The sequence below is a fragment of the Oreochromis niloticus genome, linkage group LG1, assembly GCF_001858045.2.
Source record: "Oreochromis niloticus isolate F11D_XX linkage group LG1, O_niloticus_UMD_NMBU, whole genome shotgun sequence".
NCBI lineage: Eukaryota > Metazoa > Chordata > Actinopteri > Cichliformes > Cichlidae > Oreochromis > Oreochromis niloticus.
The window spans coordinates 8,435,700-8,457,394 of NC_031965.2; the positions used below are offsets into that span (position 1 = coordinate 8,435,700).

General features: G+C 43.8%; 1 protein-coding gene across 1 annotated transcript; it reads right to left on the reverse strand.

The window, feature by feature from the left end:
* Positions 1 to 3,205: 3,205 nt before the first annotated feature.
* On the reverse strand, positions 3,206 to 6,927 carry lto1 (LTO1 maturation factor of ABCE1). Its single transcript, XM_003456550.4, has 5 exons — positions 6,801 to 6,927; positions 6,631 to 6,736; positions 6,477 to 6,547; positions 5,282 to 5,399; positions 3,206 to 4,513 (listed from the first exon to the last, which is right to left on the reverse strand). The coding sequence occupies exons 1-5, from the start codon at positions 6,857 to 6,859 to the stop codon at positions 4,442 to 4,444; spliced, it is 426 nt and encodes a 141-aa protein (XP_003456598.1). The 5' UTR covers positions 6,860 to 6,927; the 3' UTR covers positions 3,206 to 4,441.
* Positions 6,928 to 21,695: the final 14,768 nt, after the last annotated feature.

Below are 21,695 nucleotides of genomic sequence, written 5' to 3' on the forward strand. Positions count from 1 at the left end.
GTTGTGTAGCAGTATAATGCAGTTGTTTCTGTCCTGTAGCAGTCTCCCCTTTACCATTGTACTCTGATCCTTTTATGCAATAAAAATGAAAGTAATGTCCATATCCACGCTGCAGACTGTGCCACTATTTTCCTCCTCGCAAAATGAAATCAGCTGATCGCGAGCGAGAGTACAAGAACCGATAAGCGGGACTGATAGGCAGGGAGACTAACGATTCCAAGGAATTAGACTACTGGAAGCCGGTTCCCTAGTAATATGGCATTGATCGCATTGAATTTGACCTGACTTGTCCTTTAACTTATCAGGAATTTTGCAGCACATTGAGACGAAACTCAACACAGAGATAGTGTGGATGCAGGTCACATTTAAGATATGAATGAATCATGAATGAAGACGCACACTCCCAGCAAAACTGAGAAGAATAAAAGCTTTATTTCTCTTAATTTCCTAGGCCCCAGCATACACCTGGGACATGCTGGAGAGATTACATCTATTGGCTAGGCTGGAAAAGGATAGATGCTTCTCCAGATAAGCTGAAGGATATGGTGAGCGGGTTTTATTTTCCAGGACTGACTCTTTAGATTTCTGTATATAGTTTTAGTGAGTTTGTTTCAGATATTTTAGTTCAAAATTAATCTGAATTATTCTTAATGAGATATTCTTCACACATTTACATGTGCAGTACTCTGTACAGCTTACTTCATTTGAAAGAAATACGAAGCATTAATATATGTTATCCAGTGCTCAGACAGCAGCTTAAACACTGATAATATCGGCATATGTTTGTCTCCATTTTCCTGCAGGTAACCGTGATGCAGCTGCACGACTGAACCAGGACTGGAAACCTGCTCCATCTCATTTTTGCAGTTCTCCATTTAAAAAGCACCAATGGCTCAAAGATAAAATGTTGTACAGATTCTAAAGTGTGTGAAGACAAGTAAGGCTCAGACTTTCTTCCTGCTTTGAGGGATAAAGTTCACATCTGATTCTTCTGTCTTTGTGATTACAGGAGTTGCCCTCTGATTCAGTCCTCAGCATCACCCAGTTAAAACAGACAAATCTTCCTCTATGTTCACTCTGCTGAATACATTTTTAAAATATTGTAACAAATTTGCAGTAACTCCAAAATTAGCTGATGAAAAAAAGTACAAAGGCTAAACTACTATATGGTGTGCTTCCAGTTGTTTTACTGAAAAAGCTCAAGTCAAAAAGTCAAAGCGATTACACATCCATATAACTGGTGTTGGCTGCGTGAAGATGACATGATATGTAGATTTCTATGATAGCATTAAATAAAACTAGATGGAAGCTCATCTTTCCACAAGACTGAATATAACATCATTAGGTAAAAGTTCAGAGACTCTGTGCTTTATCTGAGAATGATGTGAGTCCTAACGTCACAGTGTTTATAAAGTGCTGGGTTTGTCCAGCTTCTGCAGTGGGCCTGTGGTGATGGACCTGAAGAAGAGCTCCCTCTGAGGGAGCTGCTGGTGAAGATTGGGATTCCTTCTGGATTCCTGTGATGAGCTACAGTTTCCTGATGTTTCTAAAATAATGTCTCTTTCAGGGGGTCAACACAACATCTGGTACAGGACAGGTGTGATGAAAAAAGGAAGTTTCTCAAAAACCCAGCTTGGTCCTGACGGTCTCCTTCACTTGTTTTTCCGCAGAGTGAATATATCTGTTGATAATAATGTGGACTCTGGGTCCTGTTATTACATGAAAATAACCAATTACACTTCTATGAAACCTTCTGCTGCTGTTTTCTTAAATGTAACAATTTATTTAAAGTTTCCATGTTACCAGGCTGTAGAGTGTATAATGAATCTAAAACTGTAAAAATCAGTTTGTTTGGGAATTTAGCATAAGATTGAAGATTACCTAAAGGAAAACGTCATTTCCAGATATTTTTGATATCTATAGGAACTCTGGGCCTCTGGAGTGTGCAGCTGATGTAATGAGGATAATAAAAACTAAGAGGGCCAAATCATTCAAACATACAGACTGCAAGAGTAACTAGAGTAGGTGTGCAGGTGGGAGTTCAATGCAGTGACTCTGCCACGAGTCACTACTGCGTAGACTCTGGCTCATGGCAGCCCATCTAGTGGAGATTGTGGCACTCTTCCCTGGTGTCACTATTTAATGCACACCACAATTAGCCTGGAGAAATAGTTTGCTACTTTATAAAAAAGAAAAAGAAAAAAAAAGCCCTCCGTAAAGCTAGAAAATCTTACTATTCAACATTGACTGAAGAAAATAAGAACAACACTAGGTTTCTCTTCAGCACTGTAGCCAGGCTGACAAAAAGTCAGAGCTTTGTTGAGCCAGTCATTCCTTTAATGTTAATCACTTCATGAACTTTTTACTTTTAATACCACTGTACTGGACTCTCTCTCCAATTGATGTTTCTGAACTAACTTCAGTAATTTCAGTAAAATGTATCTTTTTGACCCCATTCCTACAAAACTGTTCAAAGAAGCCCTGCCATTAATTAATGCTTCAATCTTAAATATGATCAACCTATCTCTATTAGTGTCCTACACAACGCAGGCCTTCAAGCTGGCAGTAGTTAAACAATTATTTAAAAAGCCATCACTTTAGACCATTAGAGCATAGTATATGTATTAAGGGTACTGCGCTGCATTGGTTTGAATCACACCTCCCAATAATAGACTCCAATTTGTTCATGTAAAGGGAGAGTCCTCCTTACACACGAAGGTTAATCATGGAGTTCCACACGGTTCCATGCTAGGACCAATTCTGTTTACATTATACATGCTTCCTTAGGCAGTATCATCAGGAGGCATAGCATACATTTTCACTGCTATGCAGATGAACACAACTTCTATCAATGAAGACCGGTAACACTTAGCAATTAGTTAAACTGCAGGAATGTCTTAAAGACATGAATGACCTCTAAATTCCTGCTTTAGAGGTCATCTAGGTCTGAGGTTATTGTACTCGGCCCCAAAAATCTTAGAAATATGGTATCTAACCAGATTCTTCCTCTGGATGGCATTACCTTGGCCTCCAATACCACTGTGAGGAACCACGAAAATGAGAACAGTGGGTTTTAGTGCATGAGGCATAGATAGACAGAGGACCGAAAGGGGGAGAGTATGAGGTGTGGTACTGCTCCTGAAATTCAGAATAATTATCACCACTTACTTAAGGCTTACCACAAAAAAAGAAAGAGACATATAGATATAGTGAGACTGTGCATTTATTTCAGTTACTGTTTTTGTGCATTTTGATAGAGAGGAGCAGCCTCCTTCCACTTTGATAGAAATTACACTTACACAGCACTAATTCTCATACACATCACACACAGTTTTAACACCCTCCATACGCCTGTCCTTAAGTTTTTAGCCTAATTGTCATATTTCTGTAAATGTCATGTCTAATCTGTTGCTTGCTGCTTTAACAAAAACATATCAGATTACTATTACATTATAAGACAATGAAACACTAAATGTATAAAGGCTAATTTATACTATTGAGCCCGGCGCCATCCTCTGTCAGTACAGAATGTTCCATACTAACAGAAAAATGGCGCTAAACATCTTTTGAAAACTTTAAGCACTTATTTCTTAAATCCAGCTACACAGACAGCGTTACATCTGTGTCAGTTTCTGAGAGCCAGGCTCCATGATGCAAGTTAGGCTTTATACATTTAGTGTTTCATTTCCACTTTTAGTGACCGTAAAAAGGCAAATCAACTCACCTCAATATTAATTTCAGTTTAAGAGTCCATATCAGTCATAAACCACAGTATTTACTTCAGTAACATACCCTCTATGTTCCTCCTTTCTAAACGACTGTAGCGTGCAGCTGCTGATACCAACACGCTGCAGCGGGCACTTTTATTCAGTGAATGCCTTGGTCCAAAAACTGTAAGAACAGTTATTAAAAAACACAAACTGAAGGTCAAGCTGATCTTAACACTGATGTACAATTTATCTGTGAATTCATCCGATTTCCACAATAGAATGTTCCATCCTCAAAACCTCACCTTAATGTACTTTATCACCTTCCTTCATCAGCTGCTTAAAGCAACCATCTAGTTGAAAGAATCTTTTATTTATTTTATCAAATCTAATGTTACATGTTTATGGACACAACTTTCACTGCCTTACTGTCCTGATGTTTAGTTCTGTAGTCAACTAAAAAACTGCAATAAATCCATTTGTAGGAAATCATGATAGAATTACTGCCCCCAAATTCCCGTTTCTGGGTCTGTAGTGACAGCACATTTTCCTCAGACTTATCTACATCATGAAGGATCACACAATTCTTGTCTCACTGTCACCGTCTCACACTCCCAGCATTCAGATGAATCCACTGCAGACCATATCTGCTGGGGCATTCAAGGCTGACATCAAATCAGCTTCCACCTTGTGTCTGGATGCTGGGTCGGGTCTGGTTCACCATCAAGACAGACTCAGAATGAAGTGCCTTCAGCCACGCTGATGTAATCCTTGAAGTCAGCTGGGACACTGAGCATAGAGCAGACCTGCACAGTAGCAACAAAAAAAGCAGGGAAGAAAATATGGAAAACACTGAATCGGGTGACACTGTAGCCTTATCTGCTATACACACAGAGGGAAAAACACAGAGGGAAATGCCGAGGAGCTCTGACCAGTATGTTCCTTCTACTCAAGTCTGGGAACTGAACTGAGGACACTGTAGCACAACCAAAAGTGTGAAGCTAAGGAAATCCAAGGACTCTGACAGTAGAACACCACTGAATGAAGAACATCACTCATACTCTCAAAACCAACTGTGAAAGAGCAAATAACTGAACAATTTCTTCAGTGGGTTAAGTTCACAGCCTTCTGAAGTTAGCCATCACTAACTTCAGTGATGTTGCTCTCCTTTTTTTGTTCCCCTCAAGATCACTCTGTGATCCGAGTATTCAGAGTACCCTGATTTCTGAGAAACATCATGTTTGACCAGGACTTCTGTCCAGATTAGGAGACAGCTGGAGAAACTACACCAGAGGTATCTTTAATTAACCGAGAACTGTGCTGCACAGTGTAACTGCAGCTACCCAGGCTAGCTAGGAAGCTCAATAGCTAGCTGATTCCAAAAAAAAAACAAAAAAAAAAACCAAACTCTTTTTTTTTTGTCCAAATAGAGAACAACCAAAATCTCAGCTCAAAGCTTTAAAACAGTCGTCCACAAACCAGTGCGTGACAGTAGCTAAAATCTGATTTTATATCATGGCACTGGCTGCACAAAAACCTTCATTCCGCTCCGATTAAAACAAGAAATCAAGTACCTGTCTGAACTTAGCTCGAAGCTTGTCCATGTCATCCTGTAGCTTCTGAGACTGTGGATCATCAAGAGGAGAGCTTTGGATCATTCCAAGGAGGGTCTCCAGTGCTTTCACACGCTTTCTGATGGCACACAAGTTGGATTGATATAGAGCTGTAACAATTCCATACACTCCAGACTTTGAAAAGCTAGGGGTGGTGACCAGGTGAAACAAATTACTTCTTACCTAAGGAGTGGAGCAGTAAATACTTAAAATAAATACAAAATGCAGTTTGTAAACGATGATTTCATTTCATAAAAAGACCACCATAGCAAGAGTCAAACATGGTGTTGGTAGTGTGGCGGGCTGGGGCTGCTTTAGGACCTGGATAAAAATCGAGGCCTGAACTCTGCTCTCTACCAGAAAAATCCTGAAGGACAATGCCAAATAATGCCAAACACAGCAGCAAGTCCACCACTGAATGGTTCCAGGAAAAAAAAACAATGGTTTTGGAGTGGCCTAGTCAAAATGTGGACTTAAATCAGATTAAGATGCTTTGCCATAACTTTAAACAGGCTGTTCATTCTACAGTTCTACAAAGATTAGGCCGAAATTCCTTCACAGCAACGTGACATACTCACTGCCAGTTATACTGCAAATGATTGATTGCAAACGGGCAAAACCTACTTTTAAGTTTAGGAGGCAATCATTTATTCACATAGGGCCATGTAGGGTTGGATTTTTCCTGTAAAAACAGCATTTTGTATTTTCTAGGGATATTTTAGTCTAGCATTGACATTTGCCACACTGCCTCTGGAACATATTTGAAAAGAAATTTCTCATCAAGAAAATTTGATGAACTTATTTTTAAAAAATTACACTGCAGTAAATTGTGATACAGCAACTCAATCTGTGTCATATTAAAACGCAGAGCATTAACACTCACAGCAGCATCACAGAAAAACAATGCTAGGAACCTATAGCCTACCCCCTGTAACTACACCTGATCAACAGAGCCTGATACATGGATCCTGAACAGGTTTCAGCCCACTCTGTATCTAGCACTCCATCAAAGTGCTGTGTTATTCGGGATTAACATGGCGATCACAGAGTTTTCAAAGACACAGAGGGCAGAGAGCCTGTATTAGCTGAGCTGTGGTGTACAGTGATGAACAGCAGCAAGGGAACGACTGGAGGATCGTGCTTGTGGTGGTCCTACCTTGATTTGCCATCTATGCTGTTTTGGAGGACACATTTCCACGTGATTGCAAAGCCGTAATAGAAGGACATCTGTCAGAGACAACAGACAGTAAACCTCTCTAAACACCCGGAGGTCACACGTTGAATCACGCAGTTAAGGGTTCTGTCCTCACCTCGCAGGACAGCCGGGCCCCGTGACAAGCTCCGTGTCTGCGGCCGTCCTGAAGCCCTCGGCGGCTCCCCTTCTCAAAACCTTCCCGGTAGCCTTCATCTCGGAACCTGCGAAACAACCAAACTGAGCTTCGGACTGGTACAGGAAGCAACATCTATTAACAAAACCCACCTTTCTTCTGCAAACACAATGCTATCAAACAGGTCATCGTCCATTCTCATGTCGGCCATTGCCCCAACTTCCGGCTAATTCGCCGGAAATTGTCATCTGACTGAACTCTGAACACGGCAGCAGTGCCGCCCCCAGGGTAGGAGGAAAAGTGTTCTCAGACGGTATGATTTTATTTGATTTGATTTTTTTGTCCCGTGCTTTAACAAACGCATAGAAATCAATAAAACAGTTTATCAGTTGTGCAGGACAGCAGCCTGTTTTAGCTCTTTTCAAAGATTCAGCTCCTTCAGTTCAGCTCCCACAAAAGAGCCAAATCTTAAAGCTCCCAAATGGCTGTTTTTAGTATAATTCGGTGCTTCTAATTTAGCCTAATTTAGCAAAGATGAATGTTTTGTGTGTTGGTGAGTAACTTTAAGTGTTTTCATAAAAGTTGTACTTTTGTGCATTTACTATTACTGGGGAGAACTTACATGGGGTTTAAGTCCTGTAATAAAGTTTGAATTCTTTTGTCTTTTACAGTAGAAAATGACTAACAGTTACTGGCTATCATCTCACCCAGCTCCTCATCAACATGTATCTGTAGCATCCCCGGTTGAAAAGATGGTCTCTAAAACCGATGGTTCACAATCCTTTTATTAAACAGCCTTGTATGTGAACACACCGTAAGAGCTACAACATATACAGAATAAAAAAATACCATTAGTAAATAGAAAACAGCATGTTACCTTTAACCTTTTGCCTTATTTATTAATCATAAATGAATTATTTTTACGTTAAATTAATGCACCTCTCAATCCTTGACGATCTCTACATTGAGTGCTTTTACCATGTATATTTATTAAACCCTTCTAACATTAAGCCAGTACCAACCTTTTCTATACCATGATATTAAATACAACATATTACAACTGTCTTTGACCACATAGCCTATAACAGTGAACCTTGTAAACCTTTGCTTTGCTGACTAAGCATGACAGATTTACCAATGTGCCCTCTAGTGGGTGAAAACATATCCGTTACACTTAGTAGTGGTCAGCAGCTTTATGCTTTGTGAAATAACAAAGTACACATTTACACAACAAAACTTTGATGCCAACCTTGTTCCCTCATCAACCAGGTGCTAATGAACTGTTTGCAGCTTAGAGTTACACTTAATAGCTGTCCTTTTCCCGTTTTAACCACTGAGCACACCTTCTCTTTCTCATTGAAACTCGCGCTTCTGCTGTATAGTTTACGTCAACTGATTTACAACACGTTGTTGTTCTTTACCTTTCAAAGTATAAGCATTAGCTGCGTCCAAGCTGCAACAGAATAATAAGCAATTATGAACCAATTTACAATAAGAAAATATCACTAATGTCATTTACACTGGGGGCACTGTTTTTGAATAAATGCACTTATGTTGTTTGAGTTGCAGAAGGCCATGGTATACCTGCAATTTTCGGTAAGACAGTGGATGCTGCCGCAGAAGTACTTGTCTTAAAAAGGCACACAGGATCGGTAGATGCAACTTAAGGAGAGAGGGCAAGCTCTCTTCCAGCTACAGGGATGGATGAGTGATTCTTGTCTTTGCAGGTTTGTTGTTGACCATGTCTGACAATATTTTCATTGTACAACTAAACTCAGCCTTGCAATCTCCAATATCATTGAAATGCAGTCAGATGCTGCCCTTTTCTACTTTTGCTCTTTTCTTCACTTTTTCCCAGCATGTTTGCATTTAAATCTGGATCCGCATTTCTCTGTCACTCTGTATACCTGGCCTATACCACTACACTTGCTGTCTGTAGACCGTTTGGCCCTTCTTTTAAATATTGGTATGAATCTAGTCTGTTCTTTTTTTTTTTTTTTTTTTTGCCTGTCCTGTTTGGCTCTTTTGCCATCAGAATTATTGTCTAAAGGCGAAGAAAGATGCCCAACGGATTTACTTTACCAAATGGACCATCCCAGCCTTGCCGTAATGGTCTATTTGATTCACCTTTTATTGTTTATTTTCACTTGTTAAATACGGGACAGACTTGACTGGGGAAAAGAAAGGGAAAGAAAAACAGCAGGAAAGAGGGACGGGGATAAAGGGCAAAAATCAAAAACCAACAAAATAAGCAGACAAAAAATACATATATCAATCACCTGGATCACCTGTTGAGAAAGAAAAAAGAGAAAACAAGCATTAGAAAAAAAAGAGCAACATAATAACCAACATCACGATGATCTATGGGAATGTAACAGTAAATACTAAATATTAAACATTATTGTGCAGCACGTAAGATCGACAGAGCACAGTGTGCTTTGAGGTAGGAGCCAAAAAAGGTGTAGTTTGTGTGTGTGAGCACCCGTGTGTACACCTGTGAGCATGAGCGTGCTTGTATTTAAAAGGTTCCTTCATGTAATGATCTGCTAGAGGGTGTGGGGAGCCACAGCCCAGTCCTCCAGGGCATGAAGCAGGTATGGAGGAGATCAAAACTCCAGACATCCAGAGGCCCTCAGAACACAAGAGACCAAGGAAGACCAACAGAGGGGCAGCCGCGCCACTATCCCAGAAAGAGCTGAGGAGAGCCCCAGATGAGGGGTCACTCAGCAGCTGCGGAGCAGAAGCCGGGGGGTTGCAGTGACGTGCCTGTGAGCTCCGCCGGCAGCCAGCTGTGCCAGAGTGACTGAGCCCCAGGCCGAGAGGCTGAGGGCACCCCACCCCTGACGTGGCCCGAGCGAGCCCCAGGCTCCAGGCCCCGACAAGCAGCCACCAAGGAGTGAGCCGGTGGGTACCCGGACGCCCATCCCCGGACACAAAGAACCACCAACGCACCGATGTCTGAGGGTGTCTGCCACTGGCAGTGGGAGTGGTGGGGGGAGATAGGCCTCCATACCTTGGAGGGCCTGAGATGTCCCTAGAGAGGTGGTGTCTGATACCCGACCTGACATATAGACACAGACATACAGGCACACACAGATACAAACATCCATCCCCACCCTCATGCTCTCATATGCAATTACTCAAAACTCACCCAACGTGGAGACAGACATAAAGAGACACTGTACACACAATCACACTCCCCAAGCGTACTCTAAGCCCCAGGTCTAGGTACCCTTGCCCCTGGAGGGGGAAACTGCACCCAGACCCAGGTAGTGTTACCCTTTTCCCTGGGGTGGAGAGAAGCAGACTGGCCCGACTCGGCAGCAGCAGGGAGGCCCCCAATTCCAGAGACCCAAATCGGGCGGCCAACTCCTCCTCCTAGCTCCCCCGCTCCAACAGGCTGCAGAGAACGGGGGTGTGTGAAGATTCCAAACCTCCTTCCGCCCGCTTATATGTAGTGTTGATGCATGTGTGTTCTAAGGTGCATTTAAAACCCAGGAGGGCATGGAGCTACCTGCCAGAGAGCAGCAGGTAAGCGCATAGCCCCTCCTGATAGCCCTCAATGTCTACATGTATTTAAAATTGAGAGGTGGGCAACGACGCCAGGGGTGAGGTTGTACACCCTGATGGTCTTTTGGATACCGTGTAGCGTGCCCACCCCCAAGATCCTATATGTATGTGTAATGAGAGTGTGAGTAATGTGAATGTCTAAGTTGTGGGATAAAATTGAGGCACAGGCAGCCAGAAGGGGACAGAGGGGGGGATGCCTCCCCTGCACCCTGGTGACACACCTTTACCCCAAGGCCCTGCATGTGTGGGTGATTGTGGTGGAGCGGGAAGAGGGAGGCAGCTGGAGATGGGGAGGGAAGGAAGGGAGGGGCAAGTGACCCCTCCCTGGGGCCAGCTCCCCCGCTGACCCCAGTAGGCACCCCCATACTCTGCAACCCGCCAGGGAAAGGGGGGCCCAGGCCCATCCGGACTGGGGCCTAGTTCAGCAGCGCCGCCTAGCCCCACAGAGCCCAGGACAGCCCACCCAACCCCACCGGAGAGAAAACTGCACCCACCCCGTCATCCACTCATCTTCCAGACTACACAAGACAATAGACGCCCAGGCTGAGATCTTCCTCCACCTCTCCTATATCTCCCCCTCCTGCAGAGTGAGTTCCTGAAGAGAGGAGACCTGCAAGATGTAACAGCTTCCCCCACCAGTTGAAGAGCTCCCCAGGAGGCTCAATGAGCCAGCGGAACCCTGCGCCAGGGCTGGGCCCCCATACACCCACCCGCCCACAACCCCAGCAACACACCAACCGGGACCCAAGCCCCAAGGCCCAGCCAGGGCCCCAGCCCAGAGACAGAGCACCCCCAGAACCTCACGCCCGTCCTGGACCCACCCAGGGGCAGCCAGGCTACCAGGTCAGTAACCCACGTCCGTCAGCACAGACCCTCCCCTAGCCCCGCTGCGCGCAGCCACGAGGAAACCGTCACCTAAGAGCCAACAGAGCCCTTAATAGGCCATGACCGCAACCCCGGGTTGAGCCCTCCAAGGAAGATGCTCCTGGGGAATCCCCCGACACCCCAAGCCTGTCTCTATCCCCACACCAATCACAACCGCGAAGGTGGGACCAAACTATGACCCCCCCACCCCCACTAGGTGATGGAGCTGATCAAAGGAGCCCAGAGCAATTGATCTGATGTGGTGGCAGAGGCTGTATCAAGACTAATGTAATCTAATAGATAATTTCTATATTTGTTAGAATTAAGATTATTTTTGTTTTTCCAGTTCATGAGGACTGTTTTCTTGGCTATGCATAGGGCAGTGAAAACCATATGGGCTATATTCTTTTCTGTAGTGACATTATCTAAGCTGCCCAACAAACACACTAAAGGGGAAGTTGGAATGTTACATTTCAGACACTTCGATAAGTCTTCACATATCGCGCCAAAACTTCAGAACTGGTGGACAGAACCAAAGAGCGTGGACTTGATGCATTCTCAATCATCCAGGAAAGTAAATCTCCAAAAGTTGAATCTGTTCATCTGGACGTAGCGTTTTGTGGGAGAAACGTTTCGTCACTCATCCAAGTGACTTCTTCAGTCTCAGCTGACTGCAGGTTTCCCCAAACCTTATAAACAGTACATTTGCATAATGACTGGAACCAGCCCACTGAAGGAAAAATGGGCTGTGAGGTCAGTTCCTTAATCATAATTATGCAAATTCCCATGACCATTGATCAACAATCACTGACCAAAACCCACTGATCAATGGCCATGAGTACCATTCACAGAGAGTTGGGGAATGGCTGCAATCACAGCATTGTAAGATGGCGAAAGATGAGCCCCTGAAACGAGACCCAGGAAGTGGCTACAGGAAGAGGGTCATAGACTGTCTGTAGCAGTTAGAACAAGACAAGGCTATCGACCGGACCTCATACCACAGGCTGTACCCAGGGGAGTCTACACCAAGTCTGTATGGTTTACCGAAAATACATAAGCAGGGTGCACCTTTAAGACCAATTGTCTGCATGATCAACTCGGTCACCTATAACATCTCCAAGTTTCTGGCTTCGATCCTCAACCCGCTGGTGGGCAGCTCTGAACACCACATCCAAAACACCCTGGATTTTGTTGAGAAGGTGAGAGATGTCATTATGGAGGCAGATGAAACCATGGTCTCGTACGACGTTACATCTCTCTTCACTTGCATCCCAGTCACGGAAGCGTTGGAGGTAGTCCGTAAGAGATTACAGGATGACACCAACCTCAGCAACAGGACCACTCTCAGCATCGACCAAGTGTGTTTGCTTTTGGAACTGTGTCTTCATTCCACCTACTTCACATACAAGGGTCAGTTCTACAGGCAGAAACATGGGTGTGCCATGGGCTCCCCAGTTTCACCCATCGTGGCCAATTTGTACATGGAAGAAGTGGAAAAGAGGGCGTTGCTATCCTACCCTGGAACACCACCAAGCCATTGGTTCAGATATGTGGATGACACCTGGGTGAAAATCAAATCTCAGGACGTACTACATTTCACGGATCACATTAACTCGGTGGACCAACACATCAAATTCACCAGGGAGGATATGAAAAGTGGCAGGTTAGCCTTCTTAGACTGTGAGATTTCCATCAGTAATGGGGGACATCTAAAAGCTGACGTGTACCGTAAACCTACACATACGGATCAGTATCTAAGGTTTGACTCTCATCATCCACTGGAGCACAAACTGGGTGTCATCAGGACGCTACAACACAGAGCGAACACCATCCCCACTGACACAGCGGCCAGGGAGGCAGAAGAACAGCACATCAAGAAGGCCCTGAGTAAATGTGGTTATCCCAGCTGGACTTTTGTCAAAGCTGGGAAGGCACCTAAAGAAAGCTCCAGCCGATCCATGAGAGAAGGACAACCGCTGCCCAGGCGAAAACCTGTAGTGATCCCATATGTGTCAGGAGTATCGGAGCAGCTGAGACGCATTTTTTCTAAACACCGGGTCTCTGTGGCTTTTAAACCCCTAAATACGCTGCGCCAAAAACTGGTCCACCCCAAGGATCGGGTCCCCCGACACAAACAGAGTAACATAGTGTACGCTGTTAAGTGCCAGGAGGATTGCCAGATTTTATACATCGGGGAAACCAAACAACCTCTAGCAAAGCGGATGGCACAACACAGAAGAGCAACCTCATCAGGCCAGGACTCTGCAGTCTATTTACACCTACAGGCCAGTGGACACTCTTTCAATGATGAGGATGTACACATCCTGGACAGGGAGGAACACTGGTTTGAGCGCGGAGTCAAGGAGGCCATTTACGTGAAAAGGGAAAGACCATCTCTGAATCGAGGAGGGGGCCTAAGGGTACATCTTTCGCCATCTTACAATGCTGTGATTGCAGCCATTCCCCAACTCTCTGTGAATGGGACTCATGGCCATTGATCAGTGTTCTTTGATCAGTGGGTTTTGGTCAGTGATTGTTGATCAATGGTCATGGGAATTTGCATAATTATGATTAAGGAACTGACCTCACAGCCCATTGTTCCTTCAGTGGGCTGGTTTCAGTCATTATGCAAATGTACTGTTTATAAGGTTTGGGGAAACCTGCAGTCAGCTGAGACTGAAGAAGTCACTTGGATGAGTGACGAAACGTTTCTCCCACAAAACGCTACGTCCAGATGAACAGATTCAACTTTTGGAGACAAAGAGCGTGGATGTAATTGTCCGGTGAATTGGTTTGGCAGTGTGAGCAGTTGTTGGTAGACGTAAAGCCCATCTTGAACATCCGATGACCTGTATAGTGCACTCTATGTAGTATTTTGTATTGAATTAATTGAAGACTGGGATGTCTAATTAAATGAAAGGTTTTTAAGCAAATCTGAGACCAGAAGTTTTGGTCTAAGTTAACTGATAAATCCGCTTCCCATTTTGCAATAGGAAGTGATATTGATTCATCTGTTTTAGAAAGCATTCTGTATATTTTGGAAAGTAATTTTGGGGTTTTAAGAGTAAAAAATTGTACCAATGTTACGATTTAATGTTGTCAGTGTTGTTCCACTCGTGTGTCTGGTGTTAGTATTTTGGTTTTGTAAATAGTTGTAAATAGTCTCGTCAAGTAGCAACCGGGTTTCGCTGGAGGGTCCGAGGGACCGCTTCAGCCTTCAGTCTTCGCTGGAGGGTCCGAGGGACCGCTTCAGCCTTCCGTCTCCGCTGGAGGGGTCCAAGGGCCTGTCCAGCCAACATTCGTCTTCGCTGGGGGTCCGAGGGGCCTGTCCAGCCAACATTCGTCTTCGCTGGAGGGTCCGAGGGCCTGTCCAGCATTCGTTCGTCTTCGCTGGAGGGTCCGGAGGACCGCTTCAGCATTCTGTCTCAGCTGGAGGGTCCGAGGGGCCTGTCCAGCCAACATTCGTCTCCGCTGGAGGGGTCCAAGGGGCCTGTCCAGCCAACATTCGTCTTCGCTGGGGTCCGAGGGGCCTGTCCAGCCTTCATCCGTCTCCGCTGGAGGGTCCGAGGGACCGCTTCAGCACTCGTCTGTCTTCGCTGGAGGGTCCGAGGGCCTGTCCAGCATTCGTCCGTCTTCGCTGGAGGGTCCGAGGGACCGCTTCAGCCTTCCGTTTCCGCTGGAGGGGTCCAAGGGCCTGTCCAGCCAACATTCGTCTTCGCTGGAGGGTCCGAGGGGCCTGTTCAGCCTTCGTCCGTCTCCGCTGGAGGGTCCGAGGACCGCTTCAGCATTCCGTCTTCGCTGGAGGGTCCGAGGGACCGCTTCAGCCTTCAGTCTCCGCTGGAGGGTCCAAGGGGCCTGTCCAGCCATCATTCGTCTTTGCTGGAGGGTCCGGAGGACCGCTTCAGCATTCTGTTTCAGCTGGAGGGTCCGAGGGGCCTGTCCAGCCTTCATTCGTCTCCGCTGGAGGGGTCCAAGGGGCCTGTCCAGCCAACATTCGTCTTCGCTGGAGGGTCCGAGGGCCTGTCCAGCCTTCATTCGTCTTCGCTGGAGGGTCCGAGGGCCTGTCCAGCCAACATTCGTCTTCGCTGGAGGGTCCGAGGGGCCTGTTCAGCCTTCGTCTGTCTTCGCTGGAGGGTCCGAGGGACCGCTTCAGCATTCCGTCTGCCTGCAGAATAGCGGCCAGTGCCTTGTGCGCTGGTCCTCCAGGACTACAGCATTCATGGCTCTCTAGGTCATGAATCAAACATTTTCATTTGGGGTTAAATGTTTGATTTTTGGGTGGGGGGAAATGTTACGATTTAATGTTGTCAGTGTTTTGTTTTATGTCATGTTTAAGGATTTGTTCTCGTTTCCTGTTTTATTGTGAAGGTCTGCGTCTCATGTGAGTGTGTTCAGTTTTACCTCTGTCTCGTCTTGTTGATTATTCCCAGCTGTGTTCCCCACCTGTGTGCAATCTCCCTGTGTTTCCCTGTGTGTATTTAAGTCGCGTCCTCTGTCTTTGTAGTTTTGGCTGGCCCGTCTGTGTATCCACCATGTCTCATCTGTGTGTTTCCCTGCTGCCCAACCGTCATCTGTTTTCTGCTGGCTGTTATTCGTGTTCAGGTTTGTGTTTCTGTTCAGGGTCAGTAGTTTAGTTTTTCCCAGTATAGTTTAGTTCTCCGTTCACCATTTTGTCCATCTCTTTTGTTGTGTTTGCCTTAGTGGCACCAGCCATTTTTAGCCGATCTGGTTGTCCATTTTAAGATAAAACCTCTTCTCACCCACAACCTGGTATTCATCATCTTTTATGTTGCGGCTATGAGCCGGGTCGTAACACCACACTTGGTGGTGTTTGTAGTTCAACTTGACCCGGTTTAAATCTCTTTTTTACTATGGATTTAATTTGTTGATATTCTAAAAATCTTTTCTTGTTGATCCCATATTGTGTTACTAGTCTGTCAAATGGAATAAATTCTGTTCCTTCTAATATATGTTCTAAGTATTTGATTCCTTTACCACTCCAATCTGGAAAGTTTATCATATTATTGTTTTGTAATATGTCAGGGTTGTTCCAGATAGGTGTACGTTTGCATGGGATTAATGAAGACTCCGTCAATTTTAGAAACTCCCACCATGCTGTCAGAGAAGAGCTGATGCTGATGCTTTTGAAGCATTCATGTCGTTGGATATTTGAGCTGATAAATGGTAGGTCTGAAATCTCTAGATTATTGCAAAGTGCTTGTTCTACATCTAGCCAAGGTTCGTCTAAGAGGGTCCTGAGCCACGGGGGCGGCCGTGGCTCAGGGGTTGGGAAGGGCACCTGTAACCGGAAGGTTGCCGGTTCGATCCCCGGCCTCTCTGTCCTGGTCGTTGTGTCCTTGGGCAAGACACTTTACCCTACCGCCTACTGGTGTTGGCCAGAGGGGCCGATGGCGTGATATGGCAGCCTCGCTTCTGTCAGTCTGCCCCAGGGCAGCTGTGGCTACAACCGTAGCTTGCCTCCACCAGTGTGTGAATGTGAGCGTGAATGAATAATGTCATTGTAAAGCGCTTTGGGTGCCTTGAAAAGCGCTATATAAATCCAATGCATTATTATTGTTATTATTATTATTATGTTTTAGCCATCCTGAGATAAACTGAAGCCTGTTGGCTAAGAAGTAGTGCTGAAAGTTAGGTAGTTCTAATCCTCCTTTATCCTTGGTCTTTTGTAGTGTTTTTAAGCTTATACGTGGAGGTTTATTTTTCCAAAGGAATTTGGACATATATGAATCTAGAGATCTGAACCAATCTTGAGGCGGTTTAGTTGGGATCATTGAGAATAAATAATTTATTTTTGGTAAGACCATCAGTTTTATAGCGGCAACCCTTCCCATGAGTGATATGGGTAGACGTTTCCACCTAGCCAGATCGCCTTCTACTTTCTTTAAAAGTGGGATATGGTTTAATTTAGTTAGATCTGCAAGGTTGGGAGAAACATTAATACCTAAATATTTTATATTTCCTGATTGCAGTGGTGTAGAAGAAGAATTATAGAAGGAGCAATTAATCGGAAGGACTGTAGATTTTGACCAGTTAATTGAGTAATCTGATATTCTTGCAAAAGAGTTTATCAATTCAATCACCCCAGAGATATTGGTTTGTGAGTTTTGGAGAAAAAGTAGCACATCATCCGCATAAAGGCTGATTTTATGTTCCACGTTCTTGCATTTTATGCCCTTAATTACTGAATTCTGTCTAATTGCTGCTGCTAGTGGTTCAATAAAAATTGCAAACAGTGAAGGGGAGAGTGGGCATCCCTGCCTGGTGCCCCTCAGGAGACAGAAGCTGGAGGATGTCTGGTCATTTGTTTTGACACAAGCTGTTGGGGAATTGTATAATATTTTTAACCAGTTAATGAAAGAGGTTCCAAAACCAAATTTGTGTAAAGTTGCAAATAGAAATTTCCAGTTAACTCTGTCAAATGCTTTTTTTGCATCTAAAGAAAATATTGTAGTTCCGATGTTTTTACTGTATGAGTAGTCTATCAAATTAAGTAATCTACGTGTATTTGTTGATGAGTGCCTACCTTTAATGAAACCAGTTTGGTCAGGGTGAATTAAGAGGGGGGTTATTTTCTCTAATCTCTTTGAGAGCGCTTTGCAGATTATTTTAAGGTCTACATTTATAAGGGATATTGGACGATAGCTTGAGGGATATACAGGGTCTTTGCCTGGTTTTAGCAGGAGATTAATGTTTGCAGAATTCATATTTGATGGAAGTCTGCCCTTTTCTTTGATTTCCAACAACGTTCTGTAAATAACTGGTGCTAGAATCGTCCAGAATTCTTTGTAGAATTCTGCAGGAAAGCCGTCTGGACCTGGAGCCTTATTATTGGGCATACTTATCACGGCTTCCTGGAGTTCACCTGATGTCAGTGGCAAATCCAGTGCCATTGCTTGAGTTTCTAATAATTTTGGAAGAGTTATGTTGTCCAAAAACTGATCAATTTCCTTTTTAGATGGGTTTATTTGTGATGAATACAACGCTTTATAGAAATCTCTGAAAATGTTGTTTATTTGTTTCGGGTCATATATTGTGTTCCCAGATGAATCTTGAACAGCACATATAGTTGTTTTTTCTTTATTTTTAGCTGGTTTGCTAGAAATTGACCGGATTTATTACCATGTTCATAATTTTGTAAGCGTAGTCTTTGTACTAAGAATTTTGTTTTTTTATCAATTATCTCATTTAATTCTAGTTTTGTTTTGCGTATTTTGTTCAATGTTTCCTGATCTTGGTGGGACACGTAGGCTTCTTGGGATTTGATGTTTTTTTCTAATTCCTGAATATTTTTGTTTTCTTCTTTCTTTTTATGTGATGAGAAAGAAATTATTTTACCTCTCATCACAGCTTTCCCTGCTTCCCATAGAACAGAAGCTGATGTTCCGGGAGTGACATTACAGGGAGTGCAGAATTATTAGGCAAATGAGTATTTTGTCCACATCATCCTCTTCATGCATGTTGTCTTACTCCAAGCTGTATAGGCTCGAAAGCCTACTACCAATTAAGCATATTAGGTGATGTGCATCTCTGTAATGAGAAGGGGTGTGGTCTAATGACATCAACACCCTATATCAGGTGTGCATAATTATTAGGCAACTTCCTTTCCTTTGGCAAAATGGGTCAAAAGAAGGACTTGACAGGCTCAGAAAAGTCAAAAATAGTGAGATATCTTGCAGAGGGATGCAGCAATCTTAAAATTGCAAAGCTTCTGAAGCGTGACCATCGAACAATCAAGCGTTTCATTCAAAATAGTCAACAGGGTCGCAAGAAGCGTGTGGAAAAACCAATGCGCAAAATAACTGCCCATGAACTGAGAAAAGTCAAGCGTGCAGCTGCCAAGATGCCACTTGCCACCAGTTTGGCCATATTTCAGAGCTGCAACATCACTGGAGTGCCCAAAAGCACAAGGTGTGCAAGACTCAGAGACATGGCCAAGGTAAGAAAGGCTGAAAGACGACCACCACTGAACAAGACACACAAGCTGAAACGTCAAGACTGGGCCAAGAAATATCTCAAGACTGAGTTTTCTAAGGTTTTATGGACTGATGAAATGAGAGTGAGTCTTGATGGGCCAGATGGATGGGCCCGTGGCTGTTTTGGTAAAGGGCAGAGATCTCCAGTCCGACTCAGACGCCAGCAAGGTGGAGGTGGAGTACTGGTTTGGGCTGGTATCATCAAAGATGAGCTTGTGGGGCCTTTTCGGGTTGAGGATGGAGTCAAGCTCAACTCCCAGTCCTACTGCCAGTTTCTGGAAGACACCTTCTTCAATCAGTGGTACAGGAAGAAGTCTGCATCCTTCAAGAAAAACATGATTTTCATGCAGGATAATGCTCCATCACACGTGTCCAAGTACTCCACAGCGTGGCTGGCAAGAAAGGGTATAAAAGAAGAAAAACTAATGACATGGCCTCCTTGTTCACCTGATCTGAACCCCATTGAGAACCTGTGGTCCATCATCAAATGTGAGATTTACAAGGAGGGAAAACAGTACACCTCTCTGAACAGTGTCTGGGAGGCTGTGGTTGCTGCTGCACGCAATGTTGATGGTGAACAGATCAAAACACTGACAGAATCCATGGATGGCAGGCTTTTGAGTGTCCTTGCAAAGAAAGGTGGCTATATTGGTCACTGATTTGTTTTTGTTTTGTTTTTGAATGTCAGAAATGTATATTTGTGAATGTGGAGATGTTATATTGGTTTCACTGGTAAAAATAAATAATTGAAATGGGTATATATTTGTTTTTTGTTAAGTTGCCTAATAATTATGCACAGTAATAGTCACCTGCACACACAGATATCCCCCTAAAATAGCTAAAACTAAAAACAAACTAAAAACTACTTCCAAAAACAATCAGCTTTGATATTAATGAGTTTTTTGGGTTCATTGAGAACATGGTTGTTGTTCAATAATAAAATTATTCCTCAAAAATACAACTTGCCTAATAATTCTGCACTCCCTGTATAGTCTAAATATGAAGTCCACTCTTTTTTAAAATATTTAATAAAGTCTTCATCATTAAGTAGTGATGTATTAAATCTCCAGTTTTTACTTGGCGTAGTATTATTCTTGTGCATTAGTGTTAAAGATACTGGAGCATGATCGCTGATAGCTATAGGGTGAATCTCAGTGTCTGAAATGTCGCTCAGCAGTGAGCTGCTGACCAAAAAATAATCCAGACGAGAGTAGGAGTGATGAACATGTGAGAAAAAAGTATATTCCTTACTGTTGGGGTGAAGGGAGCGCCATGCATCGCAAAGACCAAAGTCGTTCATATACTGTTCGATTATATTTGTGGACTGCCAATTATGCTGAGTTCCTGCTGGATTGAGCCTATCCATTTCTTCATTTAGTCCAAGGTTGAGGTCGCCTCCAAAAACAAGTGTGCCATCTAAGTATTCAGAGAGTGCACTGAAAAAACCATGAAAGAATGAGGGATCATCAACATTTGGACCATATACACTTACAATACATAGCTTTTTATCAAGTATAGATAGTTTAATGATTAAGAATCTCCCCTCTGGATCTATAACTGTATCGAGTACTGTGAAATTAATATTTTTATGGATTAAAATTGCTACTCCCCTTTGTCTAGAATTATAACAAGCTGAGAACATATTAGGAAACTCAGGTGTTTTAAGTTCATTTGAACCTCTAAGAGGTCTGTGGGTCTCTTGTAAAAGGACAACATCTGCCTGTAGTTTTTTGAGTTGGTTAAATATTTTTAACCTCTTTTCTCTGGAGCCAGCTCCATATACATTCCATGTAACAAACCTCAGTGCACCCATAGATGTCTGTGTATAACTAGGGGTGTACACTGTGTGTGTCGCTTAGACAGGTGGAGAGAATACATCACTTGATCATAAATAAAGAGAAGGAGAGAGAGAAAAAATGTGTGGCGAGATGCTCCCTGAGTCTGACTATGTGTGTGCATATTTACTAATATGAGTACGCTTGGCTTAAGTGTGTGTATCCTATACGTCTGTGTGCGCTGTCTGACTGATGTAAATGTGCTACCGTTGAGCGCATGATTGTGCGTGATCGTGCTGTGCGTATGTGGATGTTGTTTGTGGATGAGTCTGGAAGCAGGTGATCGAAGCAGTGAAAGAAAATAAAAAAGAAAGAAACCAAGGACAAGGGTGAGCAGCATAAAAACAAGAGGGGGGAAAAGAGAAAAAAAACGAGAAGAAGAAAAAAACCTCGGAAACATTCCAATTAAACCATTGACGGAGAGTGACGGTGTTAATTCTGCTATGATATCACACTTAAGATGCGATTTGATACTGGTAAGTTAAACAGATGTTAATGCAAGTTAGTGTGAGTGGATAGGGAAAGGGTGTAGCGGATTCTTATCTGGTGTGAAGTTAATACAGCCACGGAGTGATGCCGGGGTCGCGGTAAAGCTGTCCATCCACGTAGAGCCGGTCCACAGCGATGACAGCGCGGGAGCCCTTCTGGATGAAGCCGCGTCGGATTGGGAAGAGGACCCTGCGTCGTTCCAGGATCTCTTTGGGGAAGTCCGTTCCTTTTAATTCCCTGGCGCGACGTTTCACCTGTTCCTTTTGTTTGAAGTGGCCGAATTTGGCCACAATAG